The sequence below is a fragment of the Numenius arquata genome, chromosome 15 (genome assembly GCF_964106895.1).
Source record: "Numenius arquata chromosome 15, bNumArq3.hap1.1, whole genome shotgun sequence".
In the NCBI taxonomy this organism is placed as follows: domain Eukaryota; kingdom Metazoa; phylum Chordata; class Aves; order Charadriiformes; family Scolopacidae; genus Numenius; species Numenius arquata.
Window position 1 is genome coordinate 7,881,161 of NC_133590.1, and position 17,260 is coordinate 7,898,420.

Below are 17,260 nucleotides of genomic sequence, written 5' to 3' on the forward strand. Positions count from 1 at the left end.
AGAAATTTGTTCTGAGGGATTTGACAATCTTGCAGATAAAGTGACTGCTTGCTACACTTAACTGATCATGCTCCCTCACGGCCGGCCGGCGTTTCCTCGCTGCACTTACTAATACCTGTGCAACCTGGGTTGTAGTAGCATTGTCATTGATTTCCAAGGTAACTGCTTTTTAGCTCTTCTGAGCAGACATACCTGCGTTTGGGGGGGGGGGGGGGGGGAGTCTTTTCCCCATTCCCTGGAAGGATGATAGTAAAGTGCTGTATAGGAAAAGAAAGGAGGCTTCTCTAAATTTTGATAACCGCAGCCGACAATTTAGAAATAAGACACTTCTCACAGCCAACATGACAGTGGATTTTGAACATTCAGAAAACACCAGGCCAAAAAACTGGAGACATCTTGATCTTTTAAGACAGCTTTTCCAGTACTTTAAGTGAAGGGGCGGGGGGGGGGGGGGAGAGCAGGGAAAGAAAAAGAGAGAAAAGCTGCAAGGAAAATAATACAAAGCCAGCACAATTGGCATCTAGTCAGTAAAGAAAAAAGTTTTTGAGGTTAAGAGAAGGAAAGACAAAGCTGTTATGTACCCGAGGGATGCAATTTTAGTGGGAATGGAAGATATGAGTGGTAAAGGAGGAGCGCTTGCCTCTGGGTTCTCTCTCTTCCAGCAGTTCGGCTGCTGGCATCTCAATTTGAATTGCTGGGTGAGTAGCACTTTCTGTGTGTGCGCTTTCCGTCTTGACCATTGAACTTCTGATGTGACTTCTCTCCCTCTCCCCCTCTCTCCCTCTCCTTTTCTTTCCTCCTGTGCGGAATCAAAAAAAAAGGCGGGGGGGGGAAGAAATCAAGCGAGCATCTCCAGCTGTGACCTTTGTTAGCGGCGTTGTTTTTATTTATTTATTTTATGGTAATCGTCTTTTTTAGTAGGGGGAAGCGTGACTTTTCGATGACACTTTAATTTTTACAGCAGTGGCGAGGAGCCGGGCGGCAGGGCGCTGTTTTGTCGCGACACAATGGTGCAGCGGGGCAGAGTTGTTGCACTCCTCCTCTTTGCCCTTCCCTCCGCCTAATTTTGGGGTTTGGTTAAGGGAAAAAAAAAAAGGGGGGGGGGGGGGGCGGGAGAGGAGAAATTTTTTCTGGTTGCATCCAGGGTGGAATCGGGGTGTGTTTTGGGGGTGTTTCAGAGGCTGGTGTAGAAGCAGGTTTGAGGGGCTGGTTTCTGGCTGCTGAACACAATGGTTAGCGGCGCGGGAGAAGTGTGTGCGCCTGTGTTAGCTGTGCGTTACACCCGCAGTCAGACACTCACACAGTGACCATGACATCACTAGCTTTGCTTTGCTTTTTCTCCTTTGGGGCGGAGGGGGCCACTTCAAAGCTTTCTCCAGTTCAGTACGATATTTCCTTAACACTGAAACCATGAAGGTAAAAATGTTTGAGTCTGTTTTTTTTGGGGTTTTTGATTGTTTTGTTTTTTTTTTTTTTTTTTTTTTAAGGAGAAAAAGTTGGTTTGTTGCAGGGCACACGTTACAGTTAAGGGGGTTTTGGAGATGGAATGGTTTAACTTTTGTCATACAGAAAACGAGATTTTTCTTTTTTTTTGTTTTGAAATTATTAAAAATAATGTGTAGTGGTTTTTAATTGGGTGCTTTTGATCCTGTGTTTGGTTGACACTCAGATTTTCTGAATTCTTCAGAAAGCTCAGCTGCAACGTGAAAAATGAAAATTTTAGAGGCACTACATAAAAATGATTTCCCTCTGTGATAAAGGAGTATGAAAAATAATACTGAATGTTGATAAGTATGAGATAACATGTGTTTTGACACAGTGGTTCTGTGTTCGTTATCAGAAGTCCATGAGACTTTTTTTCTCCTATTAATATATATTACAGAAAGTAAACCTACCCCTCAGCCAATTGTGTACATTGCATGTAATTATACACAGAAAATAGAAAGGCATTTAGAAATTTTAGAAAGCATCACATTTTCACTGGAGGTTTTGTAGGAATCTTGAGTTTTCTGCTGTTTTCTTTTCTAACTCTGCCAAGCCTGCTTAGGGCGTCACTTGATCCAGGAGGATTTCTATCACTTCAGTACTCTCTGATACCTTTGCCTGAGTAACTTAGTTGATTTATTTGCCTTTTCTTGTATAAAACAAGGGATAAAATTCTGCACAATTCATCTGAAATGAATTAATCTAAAAGGACAGTTGTTTCGATGTTTCTTCTTTCATTGCACGTTGTGGCATACGCAGGTTTTACATGGCTGGTGATGAGATCTCGTTAGCGTTTTACCTTTAGAGGAATTCTTTTCATTAGGACTTGAGGCAAAAGGCCTGACAGCGCTGTACAAATGTGCCTGCTTCTTTTCTTCCAAAATATTTGCAAGGTGTTTCGGTTCTGATGTGCACTTAACATCACATTTTCAGGGAAACTTTGTTGAATGTATTCAATAAATAATTGATCTGGACTTAATTAATTTCATTGCTCAATTGTTTTGTGGTGGCGTGTATTGTTTTTAGCACATTAAAAAAATGAAAACGTTTTTTAGAGCTTTGTTATTTGTTAAGCTATTTAATATACATTTGCTAGATATATTGTGTATCGGTATTGAGCAGTCTGCTGTAATTTGTGAATACTGCATTTTAAAAAGCTGTACTGAAAACTTGGCATTGTATATTAAGGCATGTATGTGCATGTTAGTTTTTTAATAATGCTGTTATTACTGGAATTGGCAAATACAAGTGGGTATAGGCATGCAGGCTAATTTTTTTTCCATTTCTTGCAGTTTTTTAACAGCCTCCCGTTCAAGTTTTTACTGTAGACAGAAGTCATAGATACTCTAACAAAATCAGTGGAGCTATTTCTCCTACAATATATGTCTGTCTAGGGCTGAAATATGTGATTTATATTCAAGAATTAAAGCTGTTTATAGTGTGGAATTTTAGAGAATGCTAGGCAGTAAATGAAATTGTATTAGTAGGTGTTCATACATGTGGTCTATCAGGGCAATTCCAAGCATCCTTTTGCTTGTATTCACTTCTCCCTTCTTCCCCTCTTCTCTGATTTTTTATGCTTGCGTTATTGCCCTGTATCTCTCCCCTCTCCACCCCCTTTATGTTCAGGACCGTTTCCTGAAGACCTGCTCAGGTTTCACCAGTCCCGTTGCTTCATGGCTGCGTATCCAGCCCGCTTGGTACTGGTACTGCTTAGGAAAACAGTATTTTTCAGTGTTAGTCTGATGTATGCCAAGTCTTTCTGCTTTTTGCCTTGTTAGGTATGAACGAAAGCTTGCCTGCTCTACAGAGATAATATCTGTCTAGTAATTAACTAAAGTATGCGAAGAAAGCAATGGGGTATTTGTCAGGTTGGGAAGGAAACTGTGCCTCTCCTTCTGTAACAGAAGAAATAGGTCTGGGCACCTCGATGCCTGAAACTTGAGGAATCTGAGCGCTACCCTGTCCTCCCCATATGGGGAAATTCACCTGTTGATCAAATCATCTCTAATTTTGAGACACAGTGTAAAGCTTGGCTGGATACCTGCAGGCCGCAGTTTCTGGGCTATGGGCTGGGGTAACTCCCGTGTCCAAATTTGTGTTGAGATCAGGTAGGGCAGATGCAGCCCTGCATCTCTGAGATCAAGAGAATTTTGATTCTCTTTATCAAAAAAAGCGTTTAGAGAATGAAGGAGGTAAAATCTAACTGGCATCAGTGTAATTCCAAGTGATGCTAGAGGGTCTCAAAATATACAGAGGGGTGCTAGAGGGTCCCTTGCTTGCTGTGTCTAAGCAAGTGGTTGTCTGGATCTGACCTGACATTGGAGTAACACCACGTGGCCCCGGGATGCAACACTTCACTTGTATTTAAAATGTCAGGTTTTGGTTTTTTTTTTTTTTTTTTTCCTTTTTACTTAAGACCCCCAAAACACCCCAAATACTGTAGCAGGAAGACTATAGTCCACAACAGCTTTGAAAGCAAAGTGTGAGCACACTTAATACTAACGTTTTATTAGTAGTGTTTTTAATTCTCCTGCATAAGAACTAGCAGGCAGTAATTAGATAGCTAAACCCCAGTTCTTTCCCTTTTAACGCTGGAGGATTTGGCGCATGCTAATTGTCACCAGATCATTTCACATAATTGCCTTTTGGCGAAATTAAGTGGAAATTTCCTGAACATCTTAAACTCCTGTTCTCCCCCCCCCCCCGCCTCCTCCCCTCAGTACCTTCGTTCCCTTACAGGAAGGATGCCGAAAATGTCAAGCAGGGAGGCTTAGTGCTCCAGTACGCAGGGGGCACTTCATCATAGTTAAAGGTGGGGGGAGGGAAAACCCAAAACAAAACCTATTATTTTCTTGAATGAATTGCTGGACACTTAAAGCCAGGAAGCTGATTTTGTTGTTTTGTCTGAGAGATTGCTAATAGAGCACAGGTTTTGGTTGTTTTTTTTGGAGAGCCGGCAGTACTTGCAGGAGCAGGTAGGCACTCGCTGGCCTGGGAAGTGGTCAGGGAGGGAGGGGGAAGAAGCAGAAGGATGCAAAAGTGTGATTCCCCCCATTATATATATATATATATTTTTATTAAGGGGGGGGCAGTGGGGGGTTGTTTTTTTGTTTTTTGGTTTTTTTTTTTTTGGTCAAGCTCTGTCTGGGGGGGGTATTGTCCCAGCACATGGTTGTCAGTGCTCCTGTCATCATTTGTGTGAAAGAAGAAAATGAGCCTTTTTTTAGCAGGGCAAGTTGTGATTATCAATGGAGGCCTTGTCTCCTGCTACAATGGGCAGTTAGCTTAGGGCAGGACCTTAGGCAGAAATCAGCTACATTAAATTGTGAAAGGGCTCAGGCCACTGTATCAGCCATAATGGAGCAAGGGGAAGTAGTTTTCAGGAGAAAATGCTTAGTCAGGTGTGAAAGCATCCTTAAAAAAATAAACTGCGACTGCACTAGCTAAACGGAGCTGGGTAAAATTAAATCTTCGACCTTTTCAGGAAACGCTTCATCACTGGCACAGAATTTTTATGCTTGGGAAGGGGATGAGGACCGAGTTACATAGAGCTGGTGGGCTTGGTTGGCTTTAGCTTTTCAGTTAACCGGAATGGTTTGCAGTTTCCTCACTGAAGTTTGGGGGTGCCACCTGGAGCGACCGCTGATGTGGGAGATCCCCGGGGCCAGTGTGGTGCTTACTGACGGGCACTCTGCTTTGGGTGTTTGTGACCCTGGCTTGAAATGGAAGAATATTCCAATATTTGCAGCTATATTTGGGCATTCGCCTTTTCTTGCAACTTAGTTTTCTGATTTAAGGGGTTTGTCATTCCTAGGCAGAACCAAGGAGAGATCAACCTTTAGAAAAAAAATAAACTCTCTTACGAGCATCCTTGGAGCTGCAGAGCAGCTCAGGAACATCTGTTAGCATTTCACTGGGCATAGTCAGCATAACTGCAATAGCACCATCTGGAAAATACGGGGAGACAAGTTATAAACCTGTTTTTTAATATGAACTGGTATTGAATGGCACCCTTTGCGAAGCCCAGGGAGCAACTCCAGGAGGGCCTGCTAATTCAAGACCACTGTCAACCTTCTGCATCCACCCTGGAGGAGGGGGAAAGGCTGACAAACCCTCTTCTGTGCTGCTTTTGTTTTATTGTATTAGGCTCATAAAGGCACTTTCAGGGCCCATCTTTCTTCAGGAGAAAGGGAAAGCAATGGGGAGACGGGGAAGAGGAGAACGTGGCAAAAAAAGACAGGCGGAGCTCTAGCTCCATTTGTTTTCAGTTGATTAATAGGTTTTAAGGTGAATGGCGAGCTCTCGTTCCTCCTCCGTTATTCGTAAAGAAGGAAGCGTAGAGGGCTCTGGGGGTCCAGGGAGCAAGGGCCTGATCAGTCCCTCCAGCTGTGGGCGATGGGGGGGTACCCAGCGGGCGGCAGCCCGTCCCTGCCTGACGAGCAGGACTTGAGGCTTTAAGGACGCGGAAAAGGTGTCCCCAGGTCAGGAAAAGGGGTCCCTCCCTGGCTGTAGCCACAGGGGCTGTTCCAGGCTGTGCAGGGGCAGGAGCATCCCCCTGCCCTGCCCTCGGCTGCTTGGCCAGGGACGGATCGGAGTGGAGTCTCCCCCCAACCCTTCCTCCGGCCGAAGGGTTTGGCTGCTTCGATGCTGCAATGGCATGATGGCTTGTTTTCAGACTGGGTGGCTTTTTTTGCAGACTTGCTTTTACTAACACCACGCTGTCCCGGTGAGGACAAATCCTCTGGCCTCTCCAGCATGTTTTTCTCTGTCTTGAGTTGATACCATGTTTTTATTACCAAAGCCAAACAAGCTATGAATTTGCAAACAGAAATTGCAGTAACAAACTCTTCCTATTTAAAGGTTGGTTTCTCTTTGTGTGCTCAACAATGCAACGTTTCATCTCGTGCAAGTCTTATGTTGCTTTCAGAGACTTGGGAACTATTGATTTATACAGCATGTATTAACTTCTTCAATAAATGGGGAGTATTCATCAGTGGGGTGTATTAAATTGGGCTGTATACGCATAGAAGCATCTTTCATCCTGTTAATGAAATGTCCTTACCATGCAACAAAGACTAATACACAGCAATTTATACACACAATCCCCTGCAGTTTAAACCTGAAGTTCAGATTATTTTTTTTTTTTGTTCCCTAAAGGCACCTATCAGAACTTAGGCTAGATGGATCGCAGTATCCCTCGCAAACATACGAGAGTCCAAAATTTGTTGTGGTTTTGTTTGGTTTTTTTTTTCCATTCCAGAGCTCCATCATTGTTTAAAGTTGTCTGTGTTTAAGCACTCCCAGAAGCATTTCAAATTCATATAGAGAGATTTAGTAGTTGAGTCCCTATGGGGACAATTTCCTCTGGTTTGCTTCAGGCGGGGGTTATCAAGAAAAGCAAACTTCTGTTGTTTTTTTGCAATTCTTTACCGTGCCCTCTAACCCAGCATGTGAGACCCCAGCTTTCAGTGGAGAGGAGTGATTTATCAGCAAATGACTTGGTACTTTGTAGACGCTGGGATTTCTCTCTAGAAATCTCCACTTGTTCCCGTCCTATTACCACATGCCCTGATGCTAATCTGTGCGTACCAGCGCGGCTCCTCTTTCTGGGCCTGACGTAGCCATAAATGGAGTTCTGCAACTTGCCAGAGAAATTCCTGCATCTCACAATGGCTTTTAGCTTAAAACTGCCCTTGATAAAGCACTCGCAAATGTATGTTGGAGAAGGGCCTTTTGCAGAGGGACTGCTAAGGTCATCTAATAGGTGTCTCCTATTGATGGCTTCTGTGGTTTACCTTTCATTGCCAGTGGATGGGGTTAGGACCACACTTGTTACTCAGGCAGAGCTCCCATTGACTTCAAAGGAAGATGCATGTGCGGGATTAATCCTGCTCTTTCCCAGCTAGTCCTTTCTTTTTCTCTTTTCCAAGGAAGCTTGGTTAACTTCAGGAATGCTGCTTTTAAAGAGCAGCTTATTTAGCACTTTATGCATGATTAGCTTGGCTTGCAAATTGTGCATGCTATTCTGAGCGGCCTTTTGGTCCCTTTTCCCAGTGTGTGATAAACAGTGCAAAACGGAATACAAACCTAGCCTGGGGTAGTGGTACAGGTGCAGACTGATTTGCAGGGGCAGTGGATCACACTCCTCTGTCCTGGAGAGCATATTTTTGAGCACCTAGATCACAGTTTCCCCTTTTCCCCCGGTACGTCCTCCTCACACCCCTGCCCCGGTATCATTAGGGTGGCAAAAAAGTGTCCTATCCCTGCATCCAGGACCTTTATATGAATTGTCTGAGTGCAGAGCAGTTACCTAAATAAAAATGACTTACCTGCGGAAAAGTTTGCAGACTAAGGTTCAAATTCTTGGTTGTTGATTTTTCAACATTTTTTTTCCCTTTTGCTTTTTATTTTTCTCTGAAAGGTGTTAAGCAAAATACATAATAATTTAGCACTTGTGCTGTTATATGGAGATATTGTGGGGGGTCTTGGTATATCAAAGCAGTGGGTGGTAGTTTCCCAGAGTTTACGTGTAACCCCCTATAGTATATCTGGCTTTGGTGATACAGGCATGTAACTCCAGCTTTCCTCTCACGCGTTGTTTCTTGTTTGTCAGCTTAAGTCTGACCCTCCAATGTTATTCTGTCACTTAATTATTTTTTTAACTAACCAGTTCCAGTGTCTGTGAAAATAAGCTCTCCATGGAAGACAGCCCTCAGTGTCTGTCAGGATCTGAGTGAGAGGTTTTTGCAATGATGTGAAGATAGAGTTGGCAGAGCACAGGGCTGCAGCAGCTACCAGCCACGCTGCGTGCCACCTAATAGCAAGAGTTCACACAATTCTTGGCCAGCAAAAATCCCTCTTACTGGGAATGATTGCTTTTTGTGAACCAAGTCAAGTGGTCATTTGGTAGATAATGTCATGTGTCGTTGAATAGATAGATGCCTGCTACTTTGCATGGCGTGTAATAAGATTTATTCCGTGAAGCCCTTGCCAGACCTTTCAGTTACTTTCAGACTGCTTTGGTTGGCTGACTTGGAAGGGAACAGATTTTGGGTTAGAGCATCTCCTTCAGATTTTTGAATTAAGGGGCTAAATCCTCATAGCTTCTGGTGCAAAACCATTATAGGTCTGTGCAGTCCTTGGTTGTACAACTGGCAGAAGACCTGACCTACAACCCAGCCAACACAATATGCTGTAGTTCATAGCATTGGTAGTCATGGCTGTGCTCTGTCCTGCGTCTTGGCCTCTTGACGTGGGACTCTCCTGTGCTGCAAGTGCAGTATTAGAGGGGAATCATTCCATGGAAGGGCTGCAAAAAGAAATGCAGCACAGGAGTAAAAGTTGGGGGAAACATCAGCACTGCTGTTTGGCTTGCTTCTCATGGATGCACACTTTATCTGCAGGTTATCCAAGGGGTGAGTCAAATAGCTACATACGGCTGGGGCTGGAGGAGCCAAAGCTGAAGCTTAGCTTGACCAAAGAACGATGGAGGGACTTCTTGTTTATTTGAGGGAAGACTGATGTTTCTTTTCCTTGTAGCTCTCAGTCTATCTTCCCTCTTCCTTCCCCCAACTCATTCTCAAAGAATAACTGAATTATTTTTGAAATGCTTTTAAGGGAAGCTCATAGCGTTTGAACCAAGATCAGAGAGTAACTTGGCTAAAGTGGCACAGCAGGGGTGTGTGTTTTGGGGTGCTGGGGAGCGAGCGGTGGGGTTGGAGCCGTCCCCAGGCAGGAGGGCGAGCAGGAGAGCGCTGGCAGACCCTGAACGGCAGCGGCGCTATCGGGGGCCGCCGTGGTATCACTACTTTATTTTAATGTGATTCCTTTTACTTGATGTTAATGCAAGTTGTTCCTTACTTAAAGTAATAAAAGGAAATGAAGACACATTCTAAAATGAAACCTGACTCTAATCCATTCATCATCTAATACCAGCCTCTTTATCTTTGCTGGTACCTAATCTGGTTAAATGTCCCTGTTGTAGGATTTTAGTGAAAATCCTCTATGGGGAATAGGGTTTTTTGCAATTGGATTACTCGCAGTAAATGGTCCAGCAGTTCGCTTGTTTCAGCTTAATTTTTCCTTTGTGATCTTGTAAGGGTAAGTTACAGTTCAGCCTGCCTTTTCCTTTCATTCATTCACTCATTTTTTTTTTTTTTTATATTGTTGTTAAGAAAAAGATATTTTTTTTTCCCCCCCAGAGCTACGAATGTGACAGGGAAAACCTCATGATATCTGTGTGATTATTCCCCCTACAAGCATGTTAATTTCAATGGCTTTATCTGGGTTTTTTTGCCATTATTTGTATAGCTGAATATTTTAGTAGCCTAATTCATCAGTATCCAGTTTCCATTTATTATCACTCTCTGATGAATTGATAATTAATCAGCTCTTCTAAAATATATATATATAAAATATGCAGGTGATCGCTTGTCAGCTTAATGCTTGCTGATGAAGGGAATACTCTAGCGCTACAAAGGCTTTTTATCTGGAGTATTTGCAATGAGCAGTAAAATGCAGAACTGAAAGCGAGGACAGGAAGGGGAAAGGAAAAGACCTACAGGTCAGTGAGCATTTGGGTCTCGTGCTAATTAAATGGGGGACTCTGTCAGCCCCTCACTGAGGAGTCTGCCTGCATCTTCAAGGTGAGGCACAAGATTATAAAATAAAAAGGAAAAATTTTAAAGAATTGCTGTTGCTCCGTACAGGAGCACGACAGGTCAAAAAGATTAAAGAAACTCAAGAGCAGGGAAGGTGTGTGAGGTTTTAAGCAAGAGGGTGGGAAAACTGCAAGGGTGACACTGAGAAGGGATCCGGAAAAGTCTGAGGACCGTGTTGAAATCTGAAATTTCTCTATGTCATGCCTTGTGCTGCACTGGGGGTTACCCAGCACTCCTCTAACGCCATCGACCTTTTTTCTCTTGACAGTCTAACAAAGTGCCAGTTGTGCAGCACCCACACCATGTACACCCTCTTACGCCGCTTATCACGTACAGCAATGAGCACTTCACACCGGGAAACCCTCCTCCACACTTACCAGCCGACGTAGATCCCAAAACAGGTAGGTGGGAAATAGTTTTGGGGGGCTTTTTTGAGAGTGGGTGGGTGGATCTTTCCATTTTGCGTATTAGGGAGAAAGAGTGTGGGAGGAAGGATTTCCCATGCTGGAGCACCAAAGGGGGCATGTAAAATGTCAAACACATGTAAGAACACGGCCAAAATAGTTTCTTTTTAAGCCAATTAGGCTTCAGAAGGAAACCTACTGGGTGAATTTTCGTAAAGCTCCGGCAGGGTGACACCAGAGTTGCATGTGTGGGGTCGTTCGCAAGTGTGTTTCTTTGCAAGCGTGATACCCCATCTAGTCACTGGATCTACCAAGTGCTTGGTTTGCATGCACGACCCAGAGAGTTAAACATGTACGTTCTGTGATCTGCACTTACAGAATTGCAGCTGGAATTTTAAAGGTGGTGGGTCATGACCAGTTTCAAAATGAACCTCTTTTAATTCCCCAAATCCCATTGTTTCTGTGTCAGGAGTTCAGCCATTTTTCTCCTATAATGTTGAATTTTCATCCACTCTAACTACTTAGCTCCAGCTCTATACTTGCAACCCTTTTCCCCAATGTAAGTCTGCCCAACTCTCAGTTCAGCCTGAAGGGCAGTCTGCTTGAATATAGAGCACCACGTAAAACCCTGACTAGATTTATTGGTGTTATAGAATAGAATTTACATGTTATTCTAACTTTTTAAGAGTCCCTGTTTAACCTGAGGGCCCAGAGAAGTCAAACAGTGTCAATCTTCTTTCATCGGGCTGCACTGAGTTCCTAGTGACAGTGGTTTTGTTTTTGTTAATCCAAATCCCAGCCAGTTAATTGGAAAGTACATCAGAAACTGAATTCATGTCAAAGGAATCGCTCTGTGTTGGCCCTAACATGTGCAGATAATTTATCTAAAGCCCAGCCCTTCAATGAGGCTGTGCATTAGCTGGTTTTCACTCCTTGTGCTTCAATTGGGGACCCCCTTTTAATTGTGTTTAATGCTAACTTCACATGGCTTAAAAGGAATCCATCTCGCTATCCCTGGATATTGCAAGTGAATGGCGTAGTCAACCTCTCATTTAAATAATGGTAGTACAGGGAATAGCTTTTAAATGGTTATCGTAAAACATATGATTAACGTCTGTAGACTGTTTACTTTTCTTCTGTGAACATTCTTTCAAGTGTGCAAATAGCTCGCCGGATGGTTAAAGCCCAGTTAATCTGTTTGGGTTTTGTAATGGAGAAAAAGCAATGTCTGCATGAAAATGTCACACAAGGAGATTTAATTTAGAGATTAAAAGCTTCCTGAGTGACTTAAAAAAATAGTTTTTAGCCATGAATACGGTACCCCTTCCTTTTAATGCTCTCTGTTTTAATTTTGCCTCTGCTGTGTAATTGTGCTCTGGCTTGTTAATTGAAAGACCCAGTCTTGTAACCCTTACTCCTCTGAGTAATTCCTACTTGCTCTTAAGGTAAGGAGCGTTAAGATTTAAGGCTTGCATCTGGAGCTGGTTTCTGGTCTCCAAGTAAGAACTGCACTGATTTCAGAGGAAAGATGGGCTCCCTGTCCTCCCCCTGCACACCTTCAGCATTTGCCCCCCCGTTTTACCAAGCACTTCCAGGGGTTCTCCCCTCCACTCCTAGGTTTTGGGAAGCTTTCCTAGGTTTGCTCAAAAGCAAACATCATTTGCAATTATAATGACTTTGTAGCTCATTTTGGAGGTTACTTTGGAATAACACCGTGCTGCGGAGTATGCCATCAAAGTATGGGGAGGGCTTCAGCTCTTTTGGTGACTTTGAGACTAAAATAACTATGAAGTCGATATAGAGACCATCTTTCTGTTGAGCATTTAAGACAGCACCTAGCACAGCATCACACCAGAACTGTAGCTGAGACTCCTAAATTCTCATCCTAAACAACAAAATAATTATCTCTGATTGGAGAGGTGACCGAAGGAGTGAGTCTCATCAGTTTTTCTGGTTGAATCTCATTTAACAAGATGCCAAGAACACTCACTTTATAAAACAGGACTGTGAAACAAACAGCCTTTGGAAACCTAAAGTGAAGTCATGAGTATTCTAATAAAAATGAATAGACAGCAATTTAGAAACATAGGTGCTTTTTCCTTATATTCTATTTATTTCCATGTCTCAACACTAATGCTGCTTTATGTTCTTTTTCCATAGGAATTCCAAGGCCTCCACATCCTCCAGATATATCTCCTTATTATCCGTTATCACCGGGCACTGTAGGACAAATCCCCCATCCGCTAGGATGGTTAGTACCACAGTAAGGAGTTCCATTTTTTTATTTTCCTTTTTCTTTTTTGATGTGTAAAATTTATGTTAAAAATTGTGTGTGTGTGTGCATGTGTGTGTGCATTGAGATAAGTCTGTTTGCCAACTGCCACTTCATTGAGTGTTTATGAATTTACCCGCCTCATGAAGATTAATTAAAACTTAAGCCAGGTCATGTGGTCTTAAACAAACATGAACAGTTGGACACAGCTTTGCATGTCATCTCAACCAGCTGATGGCTTGTGAAACATCAATTTTTAAACCCTTCTGCAGAAACGTCCTTTTCTTGTTAATGTCCTTACACTGCGCCATGTGGGTTTTTCTCAGATTTGGTTTTCTGGGGGTTCAGGGTGAATCTCATGGACTCTCTTTTACGAGGGCCATAAATGTGCAATTTTAAATTTCATTGGCCTTCGCCCTTGAAACCCCTTTCATTTTTCTTGTGAAACAGTAGAGCTTTACATCGGCCATGAGCAGCATTCCTGGTCGAGACGTGGCTGAGCAGTTGGCATCTGAGGAATGGAATTTTCTTGCAAACAAAAAAGAGAAATTAGTTTACTTTAAAACTGGCTAAGAGGAAAGCTGTGGAAAGTTAGTTTTGGGTTTTGTTTTCTTTTCAGTTCCTTGTATCCCTCTTGCAGAGCCTTGTTGGGTATGAGGTTCCCTCCAGTAATTGAGTCCTTATTTTTGGTTTGTTCTTTGGTTGTTTTTTTTTTTATGTTGCCATCTCTGCAATGGGTTTATAATGCAGTTAAGCACTGCCTAGGCCTTTTGTACAGTATATTTGATTTAAATACTTATAAAATACATTTGTATTGCTGGATGCAACGGTTCTCTGCATTATAAATCAAGACCATTACCCTATTTTTCTCACATAACAGGCCCTATCAATTTTGGGGGGATCATATTTCTTTAGAAATGAATTTGCCTGAAGCTAGAAATAGTTTGTTCCTGCTCAAGGTTGTTTGGCCAGCTGTGCTAAAATACCTCTTCACAAGTTTGCCCTCCGTAAGGAAGTGGAGTTCACAGCCCATGGGAGAAGAGGGGGTCCCCACGCACCCCCAGGTCTTGGGCAGGGAGAGGGATTGGCCTCAAAGGCTTTGAGGGCCTTTCTCAAGCACAGAATGGTCGATGTAGGCGAACTGGAGCTCGCCTCAGCCTCAGCAGGTGGCTTCTGGCCACTTTGCAGGTTGTCCTTCCTCTCAGGGTGGTCATGCAACATCCTTGAGTAGCGACTCTTCCACCCAGGGTGAAGCATGTCCATCAGGTGTCTGCAGAAGGCTCTTTCTCCAGAATAGCACAGCATAAGCAGAGGAAAAACCCAGAGTGTTGCTACCTAAATTCCTCCTCATTTGTGGTGATTTACTTTTTATGTAGGACGCTCTGGTAGAACACATGGCAGCTCCTTTTCTTCTTCTTTCTTGCTTGCAGGGCATACCTACAGTATAGCCAGCTCATGCTCCTCTGGTGCAACTGCTTAGCTCACTTGCGCAGTAACAGCCTCAGCATTTAAAACAAATATACTCAGCTAATGCCAAAAGTCAGTACCAGTAAAGACACGAGAGCCTAGGGAAGAAGTTCTTGGCTGTCATTGGCTTGTGCCTCATTGCTCATCTGTGTCTCAGGGCTTTACATCTTTACGTGTGCAGACACAAGTTTGTCCTTGTTGAACCTCATGTCATGGCTGCCAAACCCACATGGATGTTGCCGTGCGTGGCCAGTTTCATCAGGCAGGTGCTAATGGCTACCTCTGTCACAGGAAGACTCTGTCATCACTGCTGGTTTATAATAAGTCAACAGCAATGGCTCACTTATGTACCCACAGCTCCTGCAGCTTCTCCAAGTGGTTTTCATTGAGGGGTGATACCATCACATTTGCTTTTGCTCTAGGAAAGTAGTGTGGTGAACTTTGCAGAAGTAACCCAAGGTTCTTATTTCCCCTCTTGTTGCCTCTTGTGCTTCACCATCAGTTTCCCCACCCATCTGTCCTCAGCTGGCCTGTGTGTCTCTAGCATAGTACCCTCCCAGAAAGCATCCTGCCCAGTCAGATGATATATTTGAAGGACAGATGAAAAGAACTAGCCAGCATAGACAAACCTCAATCAGAAAAAGTTGTGTGTCTTTCATAAGGATGCTGTTTTGCATGTTGCTGTATTTTTTAATTATTGTAATGAGGTGTGATTGTCTATTGGTTACCCACAATACTTCTTGGGGACTCTCCCCCGGTAACTCTTGTCAACACTTGTTAATCTGACAAAAGGCTACAAATTAAGCTCTGTTAATTTAATGTTTTCTCACCGAGATCTAAATACCGAAAGAGGCCCAAAGCGCAACTGAAGTCCTTTGATTCACTGTACTTTATTTTGGTATAAATTTACATTCATTATTGTTTTCCTTTGGATGTGTAGCCCTCAATTAGTGTGATGGCTCCATTAAAGCAAGCGAGACTTCGCCTTTAATTATTACAACAAAACACCTAGTTTCAGCTTGGGGAGAGGGTCTCTATTGACATAAGCAGAGGTTATAAAATTTAATTAGCCATTCCTATCAGATTTATGGCATTCAAATTGTTCTGTGTTTCTTTCCTTTGATCCTTGCTGTACAATCCCCAAGATTTTTGTTCTGATCAAATGAGAATAAAGCTTACTGTGCAGAGAGAAGTTTTTTGTTGTTTTTTTTTTTAAACCCTTTTTTCTTTCTCTCATTCTCTCATTCCCTTCTTTTTTGCCAGGCAAGGTCAGCCAGTGTACCCAATCACAACAGGGGGTTTCCGCCACCCTTACCCAACAGCTCTGACCGTCAATGCTTCCATGTCAAGGTGAGTCTAAATGCTGAGGTCCTGAATCAAGAGCAAATGTAATTCCTCCTGCCACCCCCTTTAGAGGAGGGCATTCCATCTAGGAAGCATATTTCTGAAAGCACTTCAGTTAAACAGTCATCCTTAGTTCTTTGGTGGGGCAGAGGAGGAGAAGACTAGGGGTACCTTCCCATTTGAGGAGAAAAAGGTGTCCTAGTGCTGTCATTGGGCTTTAAGAATTTGTTTTGGAGGGAGACGTGGAGGAGTGGGAAGCCTTCTTTAAAAGCCAAACTAAATGAAAAATCTGGGAGAATGTGATGTTGAAAAGGCAAGAAGGAGAAGTCGTGACACCTTTTGCTTTCTCGGTGGCTGTCACCCAGAGGAGCGCTCTGTGTGCAGGAGGGGAGGCTCGGGAGGGAGGAGGGCTGCTCTTCAAGCAGAGTTGGGAGGAAGGTTATTGCACTGTGTTTTCCCCTACCAAAGCTCCAAACACTGATAGTCAACATAAAAGGGCCTGCCTGACCCTCTAAAGCTTTAGAAGTATATATTTCTCCCCCTCCCTACCTCCAATTAATTCCATCTAATTTTCCAGGGGCTGCTAGTTTTATTTACAAACTGGTTGGCAGCACTATGTTTAAGTAATCACTAATTGCTCCTAATGATAGTTTTATTTTCTGTTCATCTGATTTTCAGTCTGGTTAATTAAATCGGTGGAGGTTTAGGCTTTCCTGATGGGCTGAAACAGCTAATCCATTTTGATGATGGCACATAATTAAATTAGCATGCATTACATAGCAAAGTTCCACGTCTCTTCCCTGCTCTGTCCCTTCCTCTCCGTCTCTGTGGTCTAATATGTGAAGGTTGGTGTATAGAGGATTTAAGGAGGAAAAGATTGCGGGGAGGAACATGCCTCCTTGAGAAATGGAAACCTGTAACTCATGAGTGAATGGGTAGGGAAATAGTGTGTTGTGTGCTTTAGATAAGTAGAGTAAAAGCAAAAAATTAAAATTTGCCCGTGTTGCTTCAGCAAATAGAGAGACAACTGAAAAAATCAACTTTTTAAAACAAAACTAATAGACACAGCACAGGGGAGAAGAAATTCTGGGTTGGGGAGAGCGCTGAAAATTTAAACAATGGTTCCCTCCCTCCATTTAATCTGTTTTAATATCTATAAAAGACTTGCAGGCATGGTGTGAGGCAAAGTAGAGCTTGATTTAGTTTAATTATTATTAGAGAGGCTAGTCATTTGAGGGAGGGGGGGAGATGTGGGAGGGGGGAGGCTATATTCCCAAGATAGGCTTTATGAAAGGTATCTAGTTAAAAAGAGTACACAGCAAATTAAATACATTATTGTGGTAATGGGACGACAGAAGTAGAGGTCTATTATACTTATGGCAGTTATAGGAAATGTAGGCTCCTTGCCCTGTTCTAGCACATCCTTTGATATTCATTCCATTCAGCAGCAGGGCCAGGACTTCTCAGAATTAAGTGATGGGTCATTATACTTTAAACACCATGGAGAAGCCTAGATTGGCAATTAAACAGCACTTGCTGACACTCGCTTGTGCCACCCTGTGACCCCCTTTAGATTGAGTTGTTGGAGCTCGGGGCCCTCAGCCTGCTAAATTGGTAGCAGGCAC

General features: G+C 43.0%; 1 protein-coding gene across 4 annotated transcripts in view; it reads left to right on the forward strand.

Moving 5' to 3' along the window:
* Positions 1-17,260, forward strand: part of TCF7L2 (transcription factor 7 like 2) — a 117,559-nt gene that overhangs the window by 78,582 nt on the left and 21,717 nt on the right. For 2 of the 4 annotated variants that reach the window (XM_074159009.1, XM_074159010.1), the window contains exons 2-4: positions 10,417-10,549; positions 12,713-12,815; positions 15,555-15,641. In XM_074159009.1, the coding sequence (XP_074015110.1) occupies positions 10,417-10,549; positions 12,713-12,815; positions 15,555-15,641 (323 nt within the window). Of the gene's footprint in view, positions 1-293; positions 699-10,416; positions 10,550-12,712; positions 12,816-15,554; positions 15,642-17,260 lie in introns of those variants that run through there. The other 2 variants (XM_074159011.1, XM_074159008.1) reach the window with 2 other exon arrangements.